This window comes from Erpetoichthys calabaricus, chromosome 10 (genome assembly GCF_900747795.2).
Source record: "Erpetoichthys calabaricus chromosome 10, fErpCal1.3, whole genome shotgun sequence".
Taxonomy (NCBI): Eukaryota; Metazoa; Chordata; class Cladistia; order Polypteriformes; family Polypteridae; genus Erpetoichthys; species Erpetoichthys calabaricus.
In genome coordinates this window covers 168,109,811-168,125,280 of record NC_041403.2, presented here as the reverse complement: position 1 = coordinate 168,125,280, position 15,470 = coordinate 168,109,811, and the positions used below count along the sequence as shown (strand labels likewise).

The window sequence follows — 15,470 nt, the reverse complement described above, 5'->3', positions numbered from 1 at the left end:
ACACAATCACAAGGAATTGTCACTCGGGGAGGTCAGCGACATCGGTCACTCCAGCGGTCCTGCTCACCTTCGGCTTGTACTCAAACATCAGCTGGTCTCCGGTTATAAAGTCCGCTTTGGGGAAGAGCTGCATGTTCTCACAGAGGTTCTCTACGTAGTCAATGGGGTCTGTCTGGGTAGGGTGGGGGAAAAAAAAAACAAGGAATTAGAAAGTTAGGGTGGGAATTGGCAGGAATTCCAGGATACAACAGAAACATCAGGTCAGAAATAAAGATTGAAAAACCTGCAGACTACCTGCATTAGGACAAGAAACTCGAATGGAAGACTCCTAATGGACTTTCTGCAAGTCAGAGGGAAGTCGATGTTCTTTGTTAACACAAATTAACACAATTCTTTATGCAAGGACCTGTTATTTTATTTCAGGTTTGAAATTGTAAAGAATTCCATCTAAATAAGATCATAACACCCCGTGTGTCTGTGCTTTGAATCTTTTTGCTTGGTTTGATATTAATTACCCATTCTGCACACTTCTTCTTTAGTCTGCTCCCATTAGGGGTCGCCACAGTGGATCATCTTCTTCCATATCTTTGTCCTCATCATCTTGTTCTGTCACCCCCATCACCTGCATGTCCTCTCTCACCACATCCATAAACCTTCTCTTAGGTCTTCCTCTTCTCCTCTTGACTGTCAGCTCTATCCTTAGCACCCTTCTCCCAGTATACCCAGTATCTCTCCTCTGCATATGTCCAAACCAACACAATCTCGCCTCTCTGACTTTGTCTCCCAATCGTCCCACCTGAGCTGACCCTCTAATGTCCTCATTTCTAATCCTGTCCATCCTTGTCACACCAAGTGCATATCTTAACATCTTTAACTCTGTCACCTCCAGCTCTGTCTCCTGTGCCACCGTCTCCAGCCCATATAACACAGCTGGTCTCACTACCATCCTGTAGACCTTCCCTGTCACTCTTGCTGATACCCGGCTGTCACAAATCACTCCCGACACTCTTCTCCACCCACCTCACCCTCTGGATCCCCTGGAGATCACAGCAAAGGAGAGAATCAAGAGAAACAAACCGAGTGCCATTATGAACAATGCTGCACATCCTCTCTCCAACCCACTAGCATGGACAACTTTTAGCCAATAAATTATTCAGCTGAAGTGTGTTTAGAAACACTACGGGGGACAATATGGCTGTATTGTGCCTCACTGCGGCTGAATGCTCTTTTTACCTTTAGCCAAGTCAGACATTCTTTCTTTTTAGCCATTCTTGTGTATATTTAGAACTTAAGAAATCTGACAAAACAAGAGGAGACCATTCAGTCCATCAAGCCCATTTGTTTAAGAGGGGGCCGGTTTGTCAATTTTTTTATTTACTTACATTAACTTACCGAGCTTCTCTCTGTAAAAAGCCAAAATTTCCCCCAGGGACAAGTACTATCTATCCATGCCTCCCATGATGCTTTGTATTCCCTTCCCTTCGATGTTTTTGTTCACAAAGCTGCACTGTAGCTCAGTTGGTGATCACCTCTGACCAATCAGGACACAAGAAAAACAAGAGTGTCCAGAGGGGCTTGCAAGGTTGGCATGAATTGCTTTAAAAAGGTGTAATTGACTGACCAAGTAGGTGGGGGCCTGGGCATTACACCCCCGCCAAAAACTGAATGACCAACTAAAGCTCTCAAAAGGAGTCAAAGTTACGCCACTGCATTTGTGTCTGAATCCACAGCCATACCTGCTCCTGATAGCGGAATTCATTGCTTTCAATCTTCTGAATTTCCTCATATATCCTACAGTAACAGAAAGAAATGGGTGAGTGATGGATAGATGGATGGAGGAGGATTAAAGGGGCGGAGGGCAACAACACACACACACACACACACACACACACACACACACACACACACACACACACGCACACACGTGTCCACTTTTAGGTTTAGGTAAATGCACAACGCTTACTCCTCCACACGCCAACCACGTAGGAAAAGTTCAACACCTTGCAGCATGGAGATTGTCACACTAAGACGAAAATGGCCAAGACATCCAATCGAAGTCACTTTGATGGTGGTGCGACTGCCAGTGCCACATGTTGTGCACTGATGCAATTTTCATGCCCCAAAGCCCCTAAAGTTTCTCTAGCACATTCTGTGCAGGAACCTCATTTTGGCAACTTGTACTTGCGACCTCATTGTTTCAGTGACTATCCAGAGCCTGTGACAGAGGAGGAGGTCAAATCGAAGGGCAGAGAGACTGAATATGAAGACTAAAAACTCTGAAGGAGAGATGAACTTCATAACATGGTGCTACTCTTAAGCAGCTAAGACTGCGTATTTGTTCATTCCCTGTTAATGTTGTCAGGTGACACATGGAGGAATTGTGTGTGTGTGTGTGTGTGTGTGTTATAAAACAGATTTGAGTACCATCAATGTTAAAGAGTCAATCAGAGAACAGCTGGTGGCTGTGGTGGTGATGGTGGAGGAGAACCTAGAAGTGAACACCAGCTGAAAGTGTTTAAGGGCGGGTTGGTTAACTTACCTCTGCTGTGGGCCCAATTTCTGAAGCATCCGGAGGTACTGGAACAACAAGTCAACCACCTGGAGAGAAAAGAGCACTATGAGCACTGGCCACCTGAGAAGAACGGAGAAGGCAGGTGGACACCCAGGACATCAGCTGGACTTTACTACATTTTACTAATTTTGTGTGCGAGTTTCAGAGTCAAACATCACTTAAAATGATTTTTAGCACAAAGCTGCTAAACAAAACAAAAATAAATTCTCAACTACAGAGCCCTCAGACAGTATTCAGATCCCTTCACTTTTACACAATTTGCTGGAAAGAATCAGGCTGGCATAGCCACATCTATTATGACCCCACAGCCCAGTGGCGAACATGAGTAACCCACTGGGCATCATACAGAGACAAGAGACCAAAACGTGAGAGGTGCTAAACATTTCTACTTTTAGCATAGAGATAAAAAAAAAAAAAATACAGCCGAGTATTTAACCAGTGACAAAAGGCCTGCACCAGTTTACGTCCATTTTCATCCCATAAAGCCCACTGCAGACTTTACCCATCTCCTCCAGTATCTATTTTTCTGCTAGTTGTGCCACATATCTAAGACAGGTTGAAATATAAAGTAACCAACGTAGACCTCAGAGTTAACATTTGCAGTGCACAGGTCTCATGTAAAATCAGTTATAATGTTTGTGATGTGCCATCTGTTGGAATGACAGGGGGCAGACAGACAGACAGACAGACATACACATCCTTTGAGTAAGGTGGAAGACAACATTACATTACCATGCCCACTTAAGCCAATTCAGGGCTGTTGGAGACCATTAGTGTAACCTGATGGCATTGGGCGCTAGCCCAAAACCGGCCTGGGATGGTAGAAGCCAACAGTCCATCATCATGCACACATCCAGACTCACAGGGCCAATTTAAAAAGTCACCTGAAGATATTCTGGGATGCTGGAGGAAACCAAATGAGGACACAGGAAGAACAAAATTCCACGGCAACACACGGGAACAAAATTTGAATCTAGAAGCAAAAGCACTGAGCACTGCACTGGCATGATGCTCTCATTTCTATTTCTTACATAACAAACTAAAAAAAGTGCCAACTGCTGCAGCCACTGAACTTGCCACCACAGTTTTACTCACATGGTAGAAGTTCTCGTATCCCTCATTGGTCAATGTAATGGAGATGCCAAAAATAGAATAGGTGTCATTCTGATCGAAGCCCGTTTCACTGTTCCCTCCATAAAGTGCCACAGCCCAGCATCTTAAAAAAGCAACAATAGAGTGCTAAAGCTTATATGTGCCCATGGCCAGCAGCCCAGTGCATGAAATCGCATTAAAAGGGCTTTTGCCCACCTGCATGGCACAACTTACTTTTTCCGCAGCACAGACAGGATGCTTCCAGTGCCCTCATGACCGATCAACCAGGAGATGTAGTGCAAAGGCTTTACCCTGAAATATGGGGAAGAGTTAAAAAGCAGCGACATCTTCTAGAATGGTGGCTACTGAATACCAGTGAGTAACTGCCCACTAACACGCAGACATTTTCTCTCTTTTCTGCATTAAGTTTTAATGATACTAAACACCTTTCTTTCCACTTTCATGCTATTATTCTATCGCGCGGCAGTAGAAGACACAAGTGACAATGACGTTATGTAAAGTAGATCACGAATGCCCGCCATCCAGGGGGTGCTTCACCTGGGTAGTAAAGCCGACAGAGACGTTAAACTGTTCAGCTGACAGATCTCAGGCAATAGGCCGAAACCTGAAAGTCTTGTCAAGCTGAACTGGAGTGCAGTGTATTCTGAGAAAGCTGGATCACGAAGCAGGTTTTGGAGTATTTTGCAAACTTAAGATTGTGCAAATCAAAAGATTTCAATGGGAAAATAACCTTGAGTTTGTGATAATGATTCTGAAACATTTTTGGAGTTTTGAGAAATTCTATTAAAAAAAAAAAAAAAAACCACACACTATGGGCTAATGAAGATGAAAACAAGTCAGTCATGATTGTGTAAATGCAAGGAGGGAGAGGGCAGCTACATTTTATTAGGCATTTCTCAAAAAAATCAGCTCAGTTGCTGCCAGGTTTAAAGAAAGGGAAGGGGCGCTGGCACTTCACAAATTGTTCTCCGCTGACGAACTCACCTGCAAGGAGCCCCCTTCTCTCTGCGGCTGATTCTACAAACTGACTTTCATGGAGCTCCTGGACACTTTTGCAAAGAGCTCTCTCTGTGACAAGAGATGCCCCCCTCCCCCCCCCTTTTGATTATTTTTATATATAATCTTCATTTGGATCTTGATCTTTGTTTGTCTGCGAATTCACTGCCTTGTGTGGTGTTCCTGGTGTGTTCAGTAGTGATGGAGGAGGAGAGAAAGTGAGGGGGAGGATCGTTGGATGAGGTTGCAGTGTGGTGATTAAAGACGATTGAACTAAAGGAGACTACGTGCTGTTTGTACTGGCTGAATACACAACACCTTGGTTGTTACTTTTCTTTACAAACACTGTCGATAGCACTCTGTGTTTAGATCTGGCGTCGACACCTGCTTCGTTGTCGAGACTGTTTTTTTTTGTGTTTCTATCAACCGTCGTTGGCAGCACTTCGTCCAAATCGAATGTTCACCCACTTCTTGGAGTCGGCAGTCAGAGTATGTAAGTTGGGCACACTTCTGTGATTTTCCATCAGTCGGCGTTTGGAGTTCAAGAAAGAAGCATTGGTTCTTCCTTACTCTTTGGATTGCCACTAAGCAACCTGTGAGACTGGAGAAAGGTTGAGAAGAGATCATGAGTGGAAACGACAGCGTCATGAAAACGAGACGGACTGTAAACGGAGAGAAGCAGAAATGCTCCTCCACCACCACATAATTACTATTTGGACAGTGATTCCGAGTAGGCCGTTCCTATCGAGTCAATGTCCAAGGGTTTTGTTTTGTAATTTTGTTTCCCTTATAAAAAAATCATAATGCTGTGCGACGAAGGGCCCAGTTCACGACTGGCAGTCGCGTTTAAACAGGGAGCCCTTCACAGACAACTTTAACACGCCCAACATAGTTGGGCGCACATGGCTAGCAGATATATAAATTTGTAACTAAAAAACTGGACCATCCGGTAAAAAGTGTCACCTGCATGATGCTGTGGTTAATGGGACTACTGTGAAGACTTACAGAGAACCTTACAGCCTGTGTTTGCATCATTTAATATCTGCAGTTACTGGTTTGGATATAAATAAATATTTTTAAGTGTTGCTCTTTGATTACTAGTGCTGCCAGGAAATGCTCCTCAACCATTTTTACTGTTACATCTTGCCTGAAGAAGGGGCCTGAGTTGCCTCGAAAGCTTGCATATTGTAATCTTTTTAGTTAGCCAACAAAAGGTGTCATTTTGCTTGACTTCTTACTACCGTTTCACCTATAAGGGAACTACACATTTAAATTTGAAAATTTAGAGTGTTAAACACCATCATTCACCAAGCCACATCAAAACTGAATGTGCAGAGGGCACACAATTTACTTTCTCAATTATAGGTCTGTGTGTGCTGCCCATGCACTCTAATCAGTAAATATACAGAATCTATTAAAACATCTGGACACAACAGCGTAAGTTATGCAGAACAAATTCCAGTCGGCACCTACAAATACACAACACCCACCTGTAATGTTGCTGCTGTGGAGGTAGAGCCCAGGAGATGATGAGAGAGTGAATCTTCCGAATAGGGACAACTGCAAGACAATCGAGTCATTTCAAAGTGATAAAATACCATAAACTAAAAACCGCATATATAAATAACAAAAAAAAAAAAAATGAAGTTAACTACCTCTGTAGAGCTTGTTAAATTGTGGGGTGTCAAATGGATCCAACAGGTGGGAAAAGTCTGGTTTGGGTAACCCACTGTAAACAGAAGAAAGTGGAAGCAAAGGTTAAGGTAAATGGTGGGAACACAAACACCACAACAACAACAACTGCAGCCAAGTTTAGAGTAAGAGACACTACTTTGAAATCCCTCTTGGCAGAGTCAACATGGCGCCCCTTGTAGGAAAAAAAAAAGGGGGTGGGAGGTGGTCAGGGGGGTTGTGTGTGATCTGCACCCAAACCACAAATTCAGATAAATTTAGCAGATCTCCCAAATTCCACACTGAAGCAGTTGATGTACATCAAATTAGAAAGTGGACACAAAAATTTTGCCTCACGCCTGGACAAACTGGTGAGGAAGGCAGGCTCTATTGTAGGCACGGAGTTGGACAGTTTGACATCTGTGGCAGAGCGACGGGCGCTGAGTAAACTCCTGTCAATCATGGAGAATCCACTGCATCCACTGAACAGGTTCATATCCAGACAGAGGAGCAGCGTCAGGGACAGACTGCGGTCACCGTCCTGCTCCACTGACAGACTGAGGAGATCATTCCTCTGCCACACTATGCGACTCTTCAATACCACCCGGGGGGGGGGGGGGGGGGGGGGGTAAACGTTAACATTATATAAAGTTATTATCTGTTATACCTGCATTTTTATCACTCTTTAATTTAATATTGTTGTTATCAGTATGCTGCTGGAGTATGTCAACTTCCCCGTGGGATTAATAGAGTATCTAAAACGGCGATGGCCACAATTCAAGGACTCTTAACAGCTACAAAGACGTTTCCCCTAGAAAATGCTGAATTTAGAGGAGTATCAATTAGGGCTCTCAGTGGAGTGTGGGAAAGCTTTACAATAAATTACTACAGGAAACATCTGTATAGGCCTCAGGCCATCTGTGTGATGCGAGTAGGAGGAGGCCTGCAAAGTGATATGAAAAGTTGGGAGCAGATAAGACTTCCAATGAGACAATGCCAGCTACATTCCTAAAGGAGGCTGATGAAGTCTGAAAAGGTAGCAGAACTGCCATCAAATGAAGAGTGAGCAAAGTTGCTGGCTCTGCTTTCTCTGGACGGGACTGATAAGCCCTCGCCCAGTTGTCCTAGGTGGAGGTCTGGAAAGGCTGCCCTCGACGCCAGTGTAGGTCTTACGATCCTCCCTCTAAACCCCATATACGGTTAAACAAGCACAATGCTTCGCACTTGTTGGGTATCTTGCTGAAGATCTCTCTGACCCACTGCTCCAGAGTATCCAGGTTTTCTGCAAAGTAAAGCAAGAGAGCAAATTAAAATGTTGAAGTGTAGCACCTTTAGGTCACCATAAAATCACATTAAAACCCCAATGACAAAAAAAATACAGTTGTGTGTATTTGCCACACAGGCAGGCTACTGGGGGTCAGCAATGCTGTGAATACAGAGAATTCCAAAAATATTCTCCCACTCTGAGACGTCTGTACTGGTCTTGTGCCGAACCCAGAAAGCCTATATTTGGTTCTCTTTACTTTCATATGTAATGTGAAACATTTTCAGCCTCATTAAGTGCTAGCTGTCTATTTGTTTTTTTTCCTGGCCTCGTTTGATGAGATTTCACACAATTTTTTTTTTCCCCCACAATGTAATTTTTGAGCTTCTGTAAAATTGTAATATCCCCTTGGGGATAAATAAAGTATAATCCATCTAAGAACACTGCAAGCATTTGTCAATCAATCATCAGGACTAAAAGCAACTTTTCTACAGTAAGTTATTGAATGTATAATCAAAAAAACAGATTGTGGTGTAGTAACAGTTATGACGACAATAGTCAGTCAGTCAGTCATTTTCCAACTCGCTTTATCCTAACACAGGCTCATGTGGGTCTGCTGGAGCCAATCCCAGCCAGCACAGGGCACAAGGCAGGAACAAACCCTGGGCAGGGTGCCAGGCCACACACACACACACACCAAGCACAATTTAAGATCGCCAGTGCACCTAACCTGCATGTCTTTGGACTGTTGGAGGAAACCCACACAGACACGGGGAGAACATGCAAAACTCCACGCAGAGAGGACCAGGGAAGTGAACCCAGGTCTCCTTACTGCGAGGAAGCAGTGCTACCACTGCGGCACCAGGTCGACAATATAATGTTTTTAAAATTTCTCACAGAATTATTTGTAGCCATCATACTTCTTTGCCTCCCAAACAAGAGCAGATATTATGGTAGGAAATGTACCCTGGGATTAATGAATTGCCTAAAGCAATTAGGGGGCTGGGGGGGGGGGGGGGGGGAAAGGCAGTAAGCCCATAAGCCACAAAGAGGGCCACTAATTCTCCAACCACCAAGTGGCTTTTGTTGGCTTATATTTTAAAAACAGCACAGTGAATCCTAAAGGAGCAAATGTCCTATCCTGTATTACCAAGCAGTAATACGTGGGGTGGTTTTGTAAATTATATCATCTTGTAGACTGGACTGCAAAGTGTGACAAATGGGAAAGATTTACAATTAAGCAAAATAACTGACATCTATGAACAGGCCTAATGTACTTTATATAAAAACACATGTGAATAGCTGGCAAGGTGTCTTTTGGGGCATTACTAGCATACCCAACCCTCTCACTGTTGATCCTGGATTAAGATACAGCCAGGAGAATATTAGGGGAATGAATATTGTGTGATGATCTGCTTTCCAGCAATATTCTTAGATAGGCCTAAACCCTCCTCTCTAGCTGGCCAGGGTGTCATATAATGGTTTGTGTATAAATTTACAAGTTAAGCACACGGGTTGGCCACAGAGACCTTAGACAATAACCAGGGATGATGAGGGTGTTTGTACTTCTGTGTGAATGTAAAGAAGGCGAACCTTTGGACTGCACTGCTAGCGTCATGTAATGAGCAGAGTAGTGTCTTTTCCAAAAATCCCGCAGGCAACTGTAAGTATCAATGTTCTTCTCTCGAGGCTGCAGTTTTAGAGTGTCAGCATTACCTGTGTGCGCAAAATGTAAAAAAAAAAAATATGAGTAGGCGACTGTTAAATTATGCTCAGTAAACATTTTCTCTCTCAGTCCCCTAAAATAAAGCTTCACTGCCACCTTCCTTTTCTTTGCATTTATTCTATACAACTATTACTTTAAAAAGTGTGTGGCAATAATAACTATTCTAAAACAAACCATGGCACTTACCCCAGTAAAACTTTCCCATTGGGTGCCCAGCTTTGGCAAGGTTTCCGAAAAGCATCTCCTTCCTGTGAGAATCAGATGGTCGTGCAAGTTGGTACTCTGCAGAAAGGGAAGATGTATAAATTCAATGAGACATCCTACCCACTTCTGGGTACAAAAAAAACAAAAAAAAAAAAAAACAACGTGGAATACAAAAGGAAAAGCAGAGCACATCGAAAATGAAGTTGTGGTGCACAAAGAGCTAAACTTTCAACAATGAGGTGGCAGACTATTTTTTCTTTCTTTTATGCAAATGAACAGTTTGCTATATCTAGAAAAGACTGAACTGTAGACATTCCCAGCAAAAGACTTCCTGTCACAAATAAGATTTACATTGAACCGTCCGTCAGCTAGTGTAGAGAGATGTTAACAGAGCCATCTGCTATGCTGACTTACTCAATTTTCCATGGGAAACAACGCTAACTTATTGGTCAGGCCTTCCTTAAGATACAATTTTATTGCCATGATGGTACTGCCAGTCATGCTCAACTGTGTCTGCTTTGCATTTGGTGAGGACATTTAGCCACTTCAGTTTCTTCACTAATTCTCTGCCCTTGTGTTACAAGGCACATGTTCATAGTAGTACACTTCTATCCTGACTAATGGGATGGAGATGCCCAACTGTTTTAGGGTTTTCAATTACTGAATCAAAAAATTTCTACCCTCCTGTCTAAAATGCCTGCCTTAACCTGAATTTGCAAACTTTGTTACTAGGATAGCAAGGCCACTGTGAGCAGAGTGTGCTGTTGACAACTCTAAAACATGTAATAATTTTACAGTTTCCATCAGTTCATGGATTAAGAACAATGTGAAATGCAAAGAGGAGGTGCACAGTTTACACAGGACCCAATAAGCATAGACCTTCCATAAATTCAGAAGAGTGTTAATTATACATTTCCTTGAAGTGCATCATGTCTGCATTCTGTATGGGCCACTTGTCAGTGCCTACTGCCTAAAAGGCAAGCTGTGAAGCTTCTTTTTCAATTTAAATAATCGTAGGTCAGTGAAATTCATGACAATTCACTATGAAATCTCCAGTTCAGGGCAGCTTCCAGTCTTGTAACCTGTATTGTCATAATGGGCTTTGGCTTTCTGTGACCCTGAATTTGGACACATTGGCTCAGTAAATAAGGTGGATGGAACTTACCTGGAAATGAGTAGAGTCCTACAGAGACACACAAGGGCCACTAGTAGAGGGAGCATCAAGAGCGATGCAATACTGTATTATTGAACACATTTAGAAAATAAACACACCAGACTCAATTTATAAAACAGGAGTTTCACAAAAGTGACAAATCCTCACCACTATCTACAGCCTCCACCTCCCGATCCACTGCATCCTTGATCATAAGTGGACAGATAAAAAATTGAGCCCACCTGCCAGAAGCAAAAAGAGGAACAATTAGAAACAGTAAAGACAAATAGCACGTTTGATGCAGATCCCAGAGCAATTGCTAAGTGCTTTGAGTATTGAGAAAAGCGCTATATAAATGCAAAGAATTATTATTATTAATCAAAAATGGAAGCCGAAATATTTGCATCCTTACTGCAGATGTAGTTACACCATACAAGTCAAAGGCGCAAACACCAATTTCCAATACAGTAATCCCTCCTCCATCGTGGGGGTTGCGTTAACAGAGCCACCCGTGAAATAAGAAAATCCGTGAAGTAGAAGCCATATGTTTATATGGTTATTTTTATATTGTCATGCTTGGGTCACAGATTTGCGCAGAAACACAGGAGGTTGTAGAGAGACAGGAACGTTATTCAAACACTGCAAACAAACATTTGTCTCTTTTTCAAAAGTTTAAACTGTGCTCCATGACAAGACAGAGATGACAGTTCTGTCTCACAATTAAAAGAATGCAAACATATCTTCCTCTTCAAAGGAGTGTGCGTCAGGAGCAGATCATGTCACAGAGATAGAGAGAAAAGAGCAAACAAATCAATAGGGCTGTTTGGCTTGTAAGTATGCGAAGCACTGCGGCACAAAGCTGTTGAAGGCGGCAGCTCACACCCCCCTCCGTCAGGAGCAGAGAGAGAGAGAGTTTGTTTTTCAATCAAAAATCAATACGTGCCCTTCGAGCTTTTAAGTATGCGAAGCACCGTGCAGCATGTCGCTTCAGGAAGCAGCTGCACACAGAAGGTAGCAACGTGAAGATAATCTTTCAGCATTTTAAGACGAGCGTCCGTATCGTCTAGGTGTGCGAACAGCCCCCCTGCTCAATCCCCCTACGTCAGGATCAGAGAAAGTCAGCGCAATTGAGACAGAGAAAAGTAAGTTGGGTAGCTTCTCAGCCATCTGCCAATAGTGTCCCTTGTATGAAATCAACTGGGAAAACCAAGTGAGGAAGCATGTACCAGAAATTAAAAGACCCATTGTCCGCAGAAATCCGCGAACCAGCAAAAAATCCGCGATATATATTTAAATATGCTTACATATAAAATCTGCGATGGAGTGAAGCCGCGAAAGGCGAAGTGCGATATAGCGAGGGATTACTGTATGTTGAAACAGATTAACTTCTAGAATGCATGAAGACTGGCTGGGTCAGACCCTGCCAACGCTGGTGGTCCATTTACCTGTCCAAGGCTTCCTTGAAGTATTTCCTCTGCACATCAAACTGAAAGACAGTCCTCTCACAGTCTGTGGAAGCATTGTCACTGCCACCATGCTTCTTCAAGAAGGCGTCAAAGCCATTCTCTGCAGGGTACTTCTCACTACCCATGAATACCACTGGAAGGAAGATAAAGAAGGAACAGACACACTTTATAGAATGGGACTTCAGATTCATTTCTCCCTTTTACAGATTTATCAGCTTTCATAGGCCGTTACTCCAAACCTAAACTCTAGTGCTGGCTGTCTACTCTCTGACTTTCTGGAAATGGATTTTTAGAAAATGTGCTTCACAGAGAAGCTTTTAGGGTGAACACCATTGCAAAGTGCTTCGCATGCACTTCAGAACACAGTACAAGACTCCTCCAGTTAGTGCACCAGAAGGTCAAACCACTCCCTCAATGTTGCACGTCTGCCTACACTGCCTGATCACTTAATAAACTAAAGTAACAATTTAAAATCACAGCTACAGCCAGCTACGCAACGCACAAAGCTAGTTACACATTCAAGAGTGCAGACATGGACAGACATCACAATGGGTACGGAGTAGTTTCTTACTATGCTCCAGGAAATGCGCCAATCCGGGCAAGTCATCGGGGTCACTGAAGCTTCCAACACCAATGCACAGGGCGGCTGCAGACTGAAAACAAGAAGGTATTAGAAGTTGGTGTCAGTAGACCCCCACGTCCACCTAATAATCTTGCCCAGAAAAAAGTTCACATCAATTTATACACACTATTACACTTGTACAGTATGGTAGAGGCTCATTTCCGATTTGCATTACCTTCATTTGCACAAGGAGGCTGAACCAAACCTCTACTCACAAGATCACAGCAGAGTACGCATCTTAAAGACGTAGTATTGAATTTAGCAGAGCAAAAACTACAAGCTGAGTGCCAAGCGAGCACAAGCCTGTTAGGTTGTAGCAGTGCTACTATTAGTTAAAACTGTATCTCCCAGCAGTCCCTGCAGGGGCTGTTGAGGTCAAAGGTGGTCAGAGGGGTTTAAAAGGAGGGCAGGTCTCCAAGGGGAAAAAGGGTGTTTTTTTTTTTTTGTTGTTGTTGTATTTTGTGTTTTCCGTTTACCTGCCGGACTGCCTCCTGTTCATTACGCCTATTTAGTCTTTGTGTCCTGGATTGTATTCGTTGTTGGGGTCTGGATTGTCTTCGGTCTACCTGTGTGCTGAGGACTGATTGTGGATTCATTGGCTTACCCGCGAGAAAAGGAGCGCTCCTGAACCATCCACCCGTCTTCACCCTTACAGTGTCTACCGGTAGGACTGTTTTTTCATTCCCTTTCAGCGTGCAGATCTCTGGACTCACTAACGTCATCTTTCATTGCATCCGGTGTTGTTTCCATGGACTCTGATGTGTGGAGTGGTTTGTGTTTATATGTTTAATGTAATATCACCGTAGGGGTACAGGGGTGGTATTATTGTTTTCATTTATATTATTTAATTTCATTATATTCTTAATTGATGTTAGTTCCCAGTGTGCTTTATTTTGTCTCTGTTTTTGAGTGTGTGTGGGTCGGGCCAAGGCTGGGAGCGTTCCTGGGATCTCCTCTACAAAAATAAATAAATCACCGTCATATTGACGGTGTGAATCTTAGCGGCACCGGACTGCTACAAGGTGAAATGCAACAAGTACTTTTAAACAATGCAGCTTCCTCTTTGCGGTGAGCAATGAATAGGAATTAAAAGGCTATACAGTCAGCAGCCATTGGGGGTTAGGAAAGAGGAGGGTACTGAGCAACTAATCCAATTGTCAACTCACCTCAACCTCTGACCACTATCTGAAGATTTATTAAAATCACTCTGTACCTCCCAAAACTAATGGCCAGGAGCAGTAAACATTAACATTTCTGACAGACACTCTCTTTAGGCTTCAAGTCCTATTTGGGTAGACGTCCTCCCGACTCCTACTCAGGATTATCACCTGCTTTTCTACACAGCCGCCCTTCTTCCTCTTGGCATTCGATTCATCATCCAGATCTTCAAAATCGCTGTCTCGTTCCTCCTGCTCTTCCTCAGACTCCTCTTCAGTGCCCTCTCCAGAGTCTCCTTCACTATCTTCCTCTTCACTATCGCTACCTTCCTCCTCAGAGTCTCCATCATCCCCAGAGCTGGCAGGTTGGCCATCCAAGGTGCTCAGATCTGAAATCAGCAGTGCTTTCAGACCATTGTCCAGTTCAATGTACCTGTGCAGAACAGAAGTCATAGTTAACACCCACGGACTTTCCACAAATGACAGGTCAGCACACAGACACATTGTTAAATCTTCAACTACCAAAGCCTACGCGTTTTGTTTTGATTTTAAAAGGAACTGAAAGAAGGTCAAAACACTGAAACAGTTTCAAACACAGTGAAAGTCTTAGTATTAGAAAGAGAACAACCACAAGCATCCCAAACACAACCACACTCCTCTGACCAGAGACACCACAGGACTTAAATCAGACAGCCTGCAGTGGAGCAGCAAGTAGGGTTCAGGGCCAAAGGAAATCAAAGCTGAAGTTGCAATGCACCATGGGTCTGAAAAACTCAATGGTTCTTCTCCCAAATCAAAGCCCCATTATCCACTCGGACTGCTCAAACTCGGAGCAGGCTAAGACGGCACCTATTATTCTACTATATAATAAAATGGCGTCACTGTTTGTGTGTCAGGTCCCCCTGAGCAAACCGACTGGTCAGTATGGCTTTGGGGACATAACTGAACGAGGAAATGCCAGGCAAGAGAGACTAAGACACAAGAGGAGAACTAAAGACATAGGAGGCACGCCAAGCAAAGCACTAAGTATTCATGAGGTTTTCACAGAGGGTAACCTGGTGGAGGCCCAACTACCATTGGAGGGATTCAAAACAAGCGGACAAAACGACAGAGTCTGAGAAGCAGGCTTTCTGGGAACGCACTCTAAAGACGGAGAGCCAGGCGAGAGGAGTTCAGACACGCAAGGAAACCCAAATGAGGAACACTAAAGATACACGTAGGGTCGACAGATATCAAATATTTTTTTAGTTTACAGTAATCCCCCGGTCTATCACGGAAAAATTCAATAAGTACATCCTACCTGTAGTGTACTTTGCAGCCAATTCATAACAAAGCATACGGTTTTCAGCAGACAGAGTTTTGCATTACAGCAGCCAGATGTTTTCTTACAAAGCCTGTTATTGGCTGAAAGAGGAGACTCAACCAATCAGAGCGGATTTTATTCTCTTGGGCTCTGATTAGCTGCTGCTAACGTGGTGTAATCTTGGAAGAACAGCGAGCGTGGGTCCCCGACGAATCGCGTATCG

General features: G+C 43.4%; 1 protein-coding gene across 1 annotated transcript in view; it reads right to left on the bottom strand.

Moving 5' to 3' along the window:
- Positions 1 to 15,470, bottom strand: part of nrd1a (nardilysin a (N-arginine dibasic convertase)) — a 34,773-nt gene that overhangs the window by 8,450 nt on the left and 10,853 nt on the right. The window contains exons 2-15 of the mRNA XM_028812443.2: positions 14,116 to 14,377; positions 12,737 to 12,818; positions 12,145 to 12,298; positions 10,868 to 10,941; positions 9,529 to 9,624; positions 9,210 to 9,332; positions 7,577 to 7,634; positions 6,337 to 6,410; positions 6,172 to 6,241; positions 3,899 to 3,976; positions 3,668 to 3,788; positions 2,540 to 2,598; positions 1,737 to 1,791; positions 68 to 172 (exon numbers count right to left, since the gene is read on the bottom strand). Coding sequence (XP_028668276.1) covers positions 68 to 172; positions 1,737 to 1,791; positions 2,540 to 2,598; positions 3,668 to 3,788; positions 3,899 to 3,976; positions 6,172 to 6,241; positions 6,337 to 6,410; positions 7,577 to 7,634; positions 9,210 to 9,332; positions 9,529 to 9,624; positions 10,868 to 10,941; positions 12,145 to 12,298; positions 12,737 to 12,818; positions 14,116 to 14,377 — 1,411 coding nt within the window. The remainder of the gene's footprint in view (positions 1 to 67; positions 173 to 1,736; positions 1,792 to 2,539; positions 2,599 to 3,667; positions 3,789 to 3,898; positions 3,977 to 6,171; positions 6,242 to 6,336; positions 6,411 to 7,576; positions 7,635 to 9,209; positions 9,333 to 9,528; positions 9,625 to 10,867; positions 10,942 to 12,144; positions 12,299 to 12,736; positions 12,819 to 14,115; positions 14,378 to 15,470) is intronic.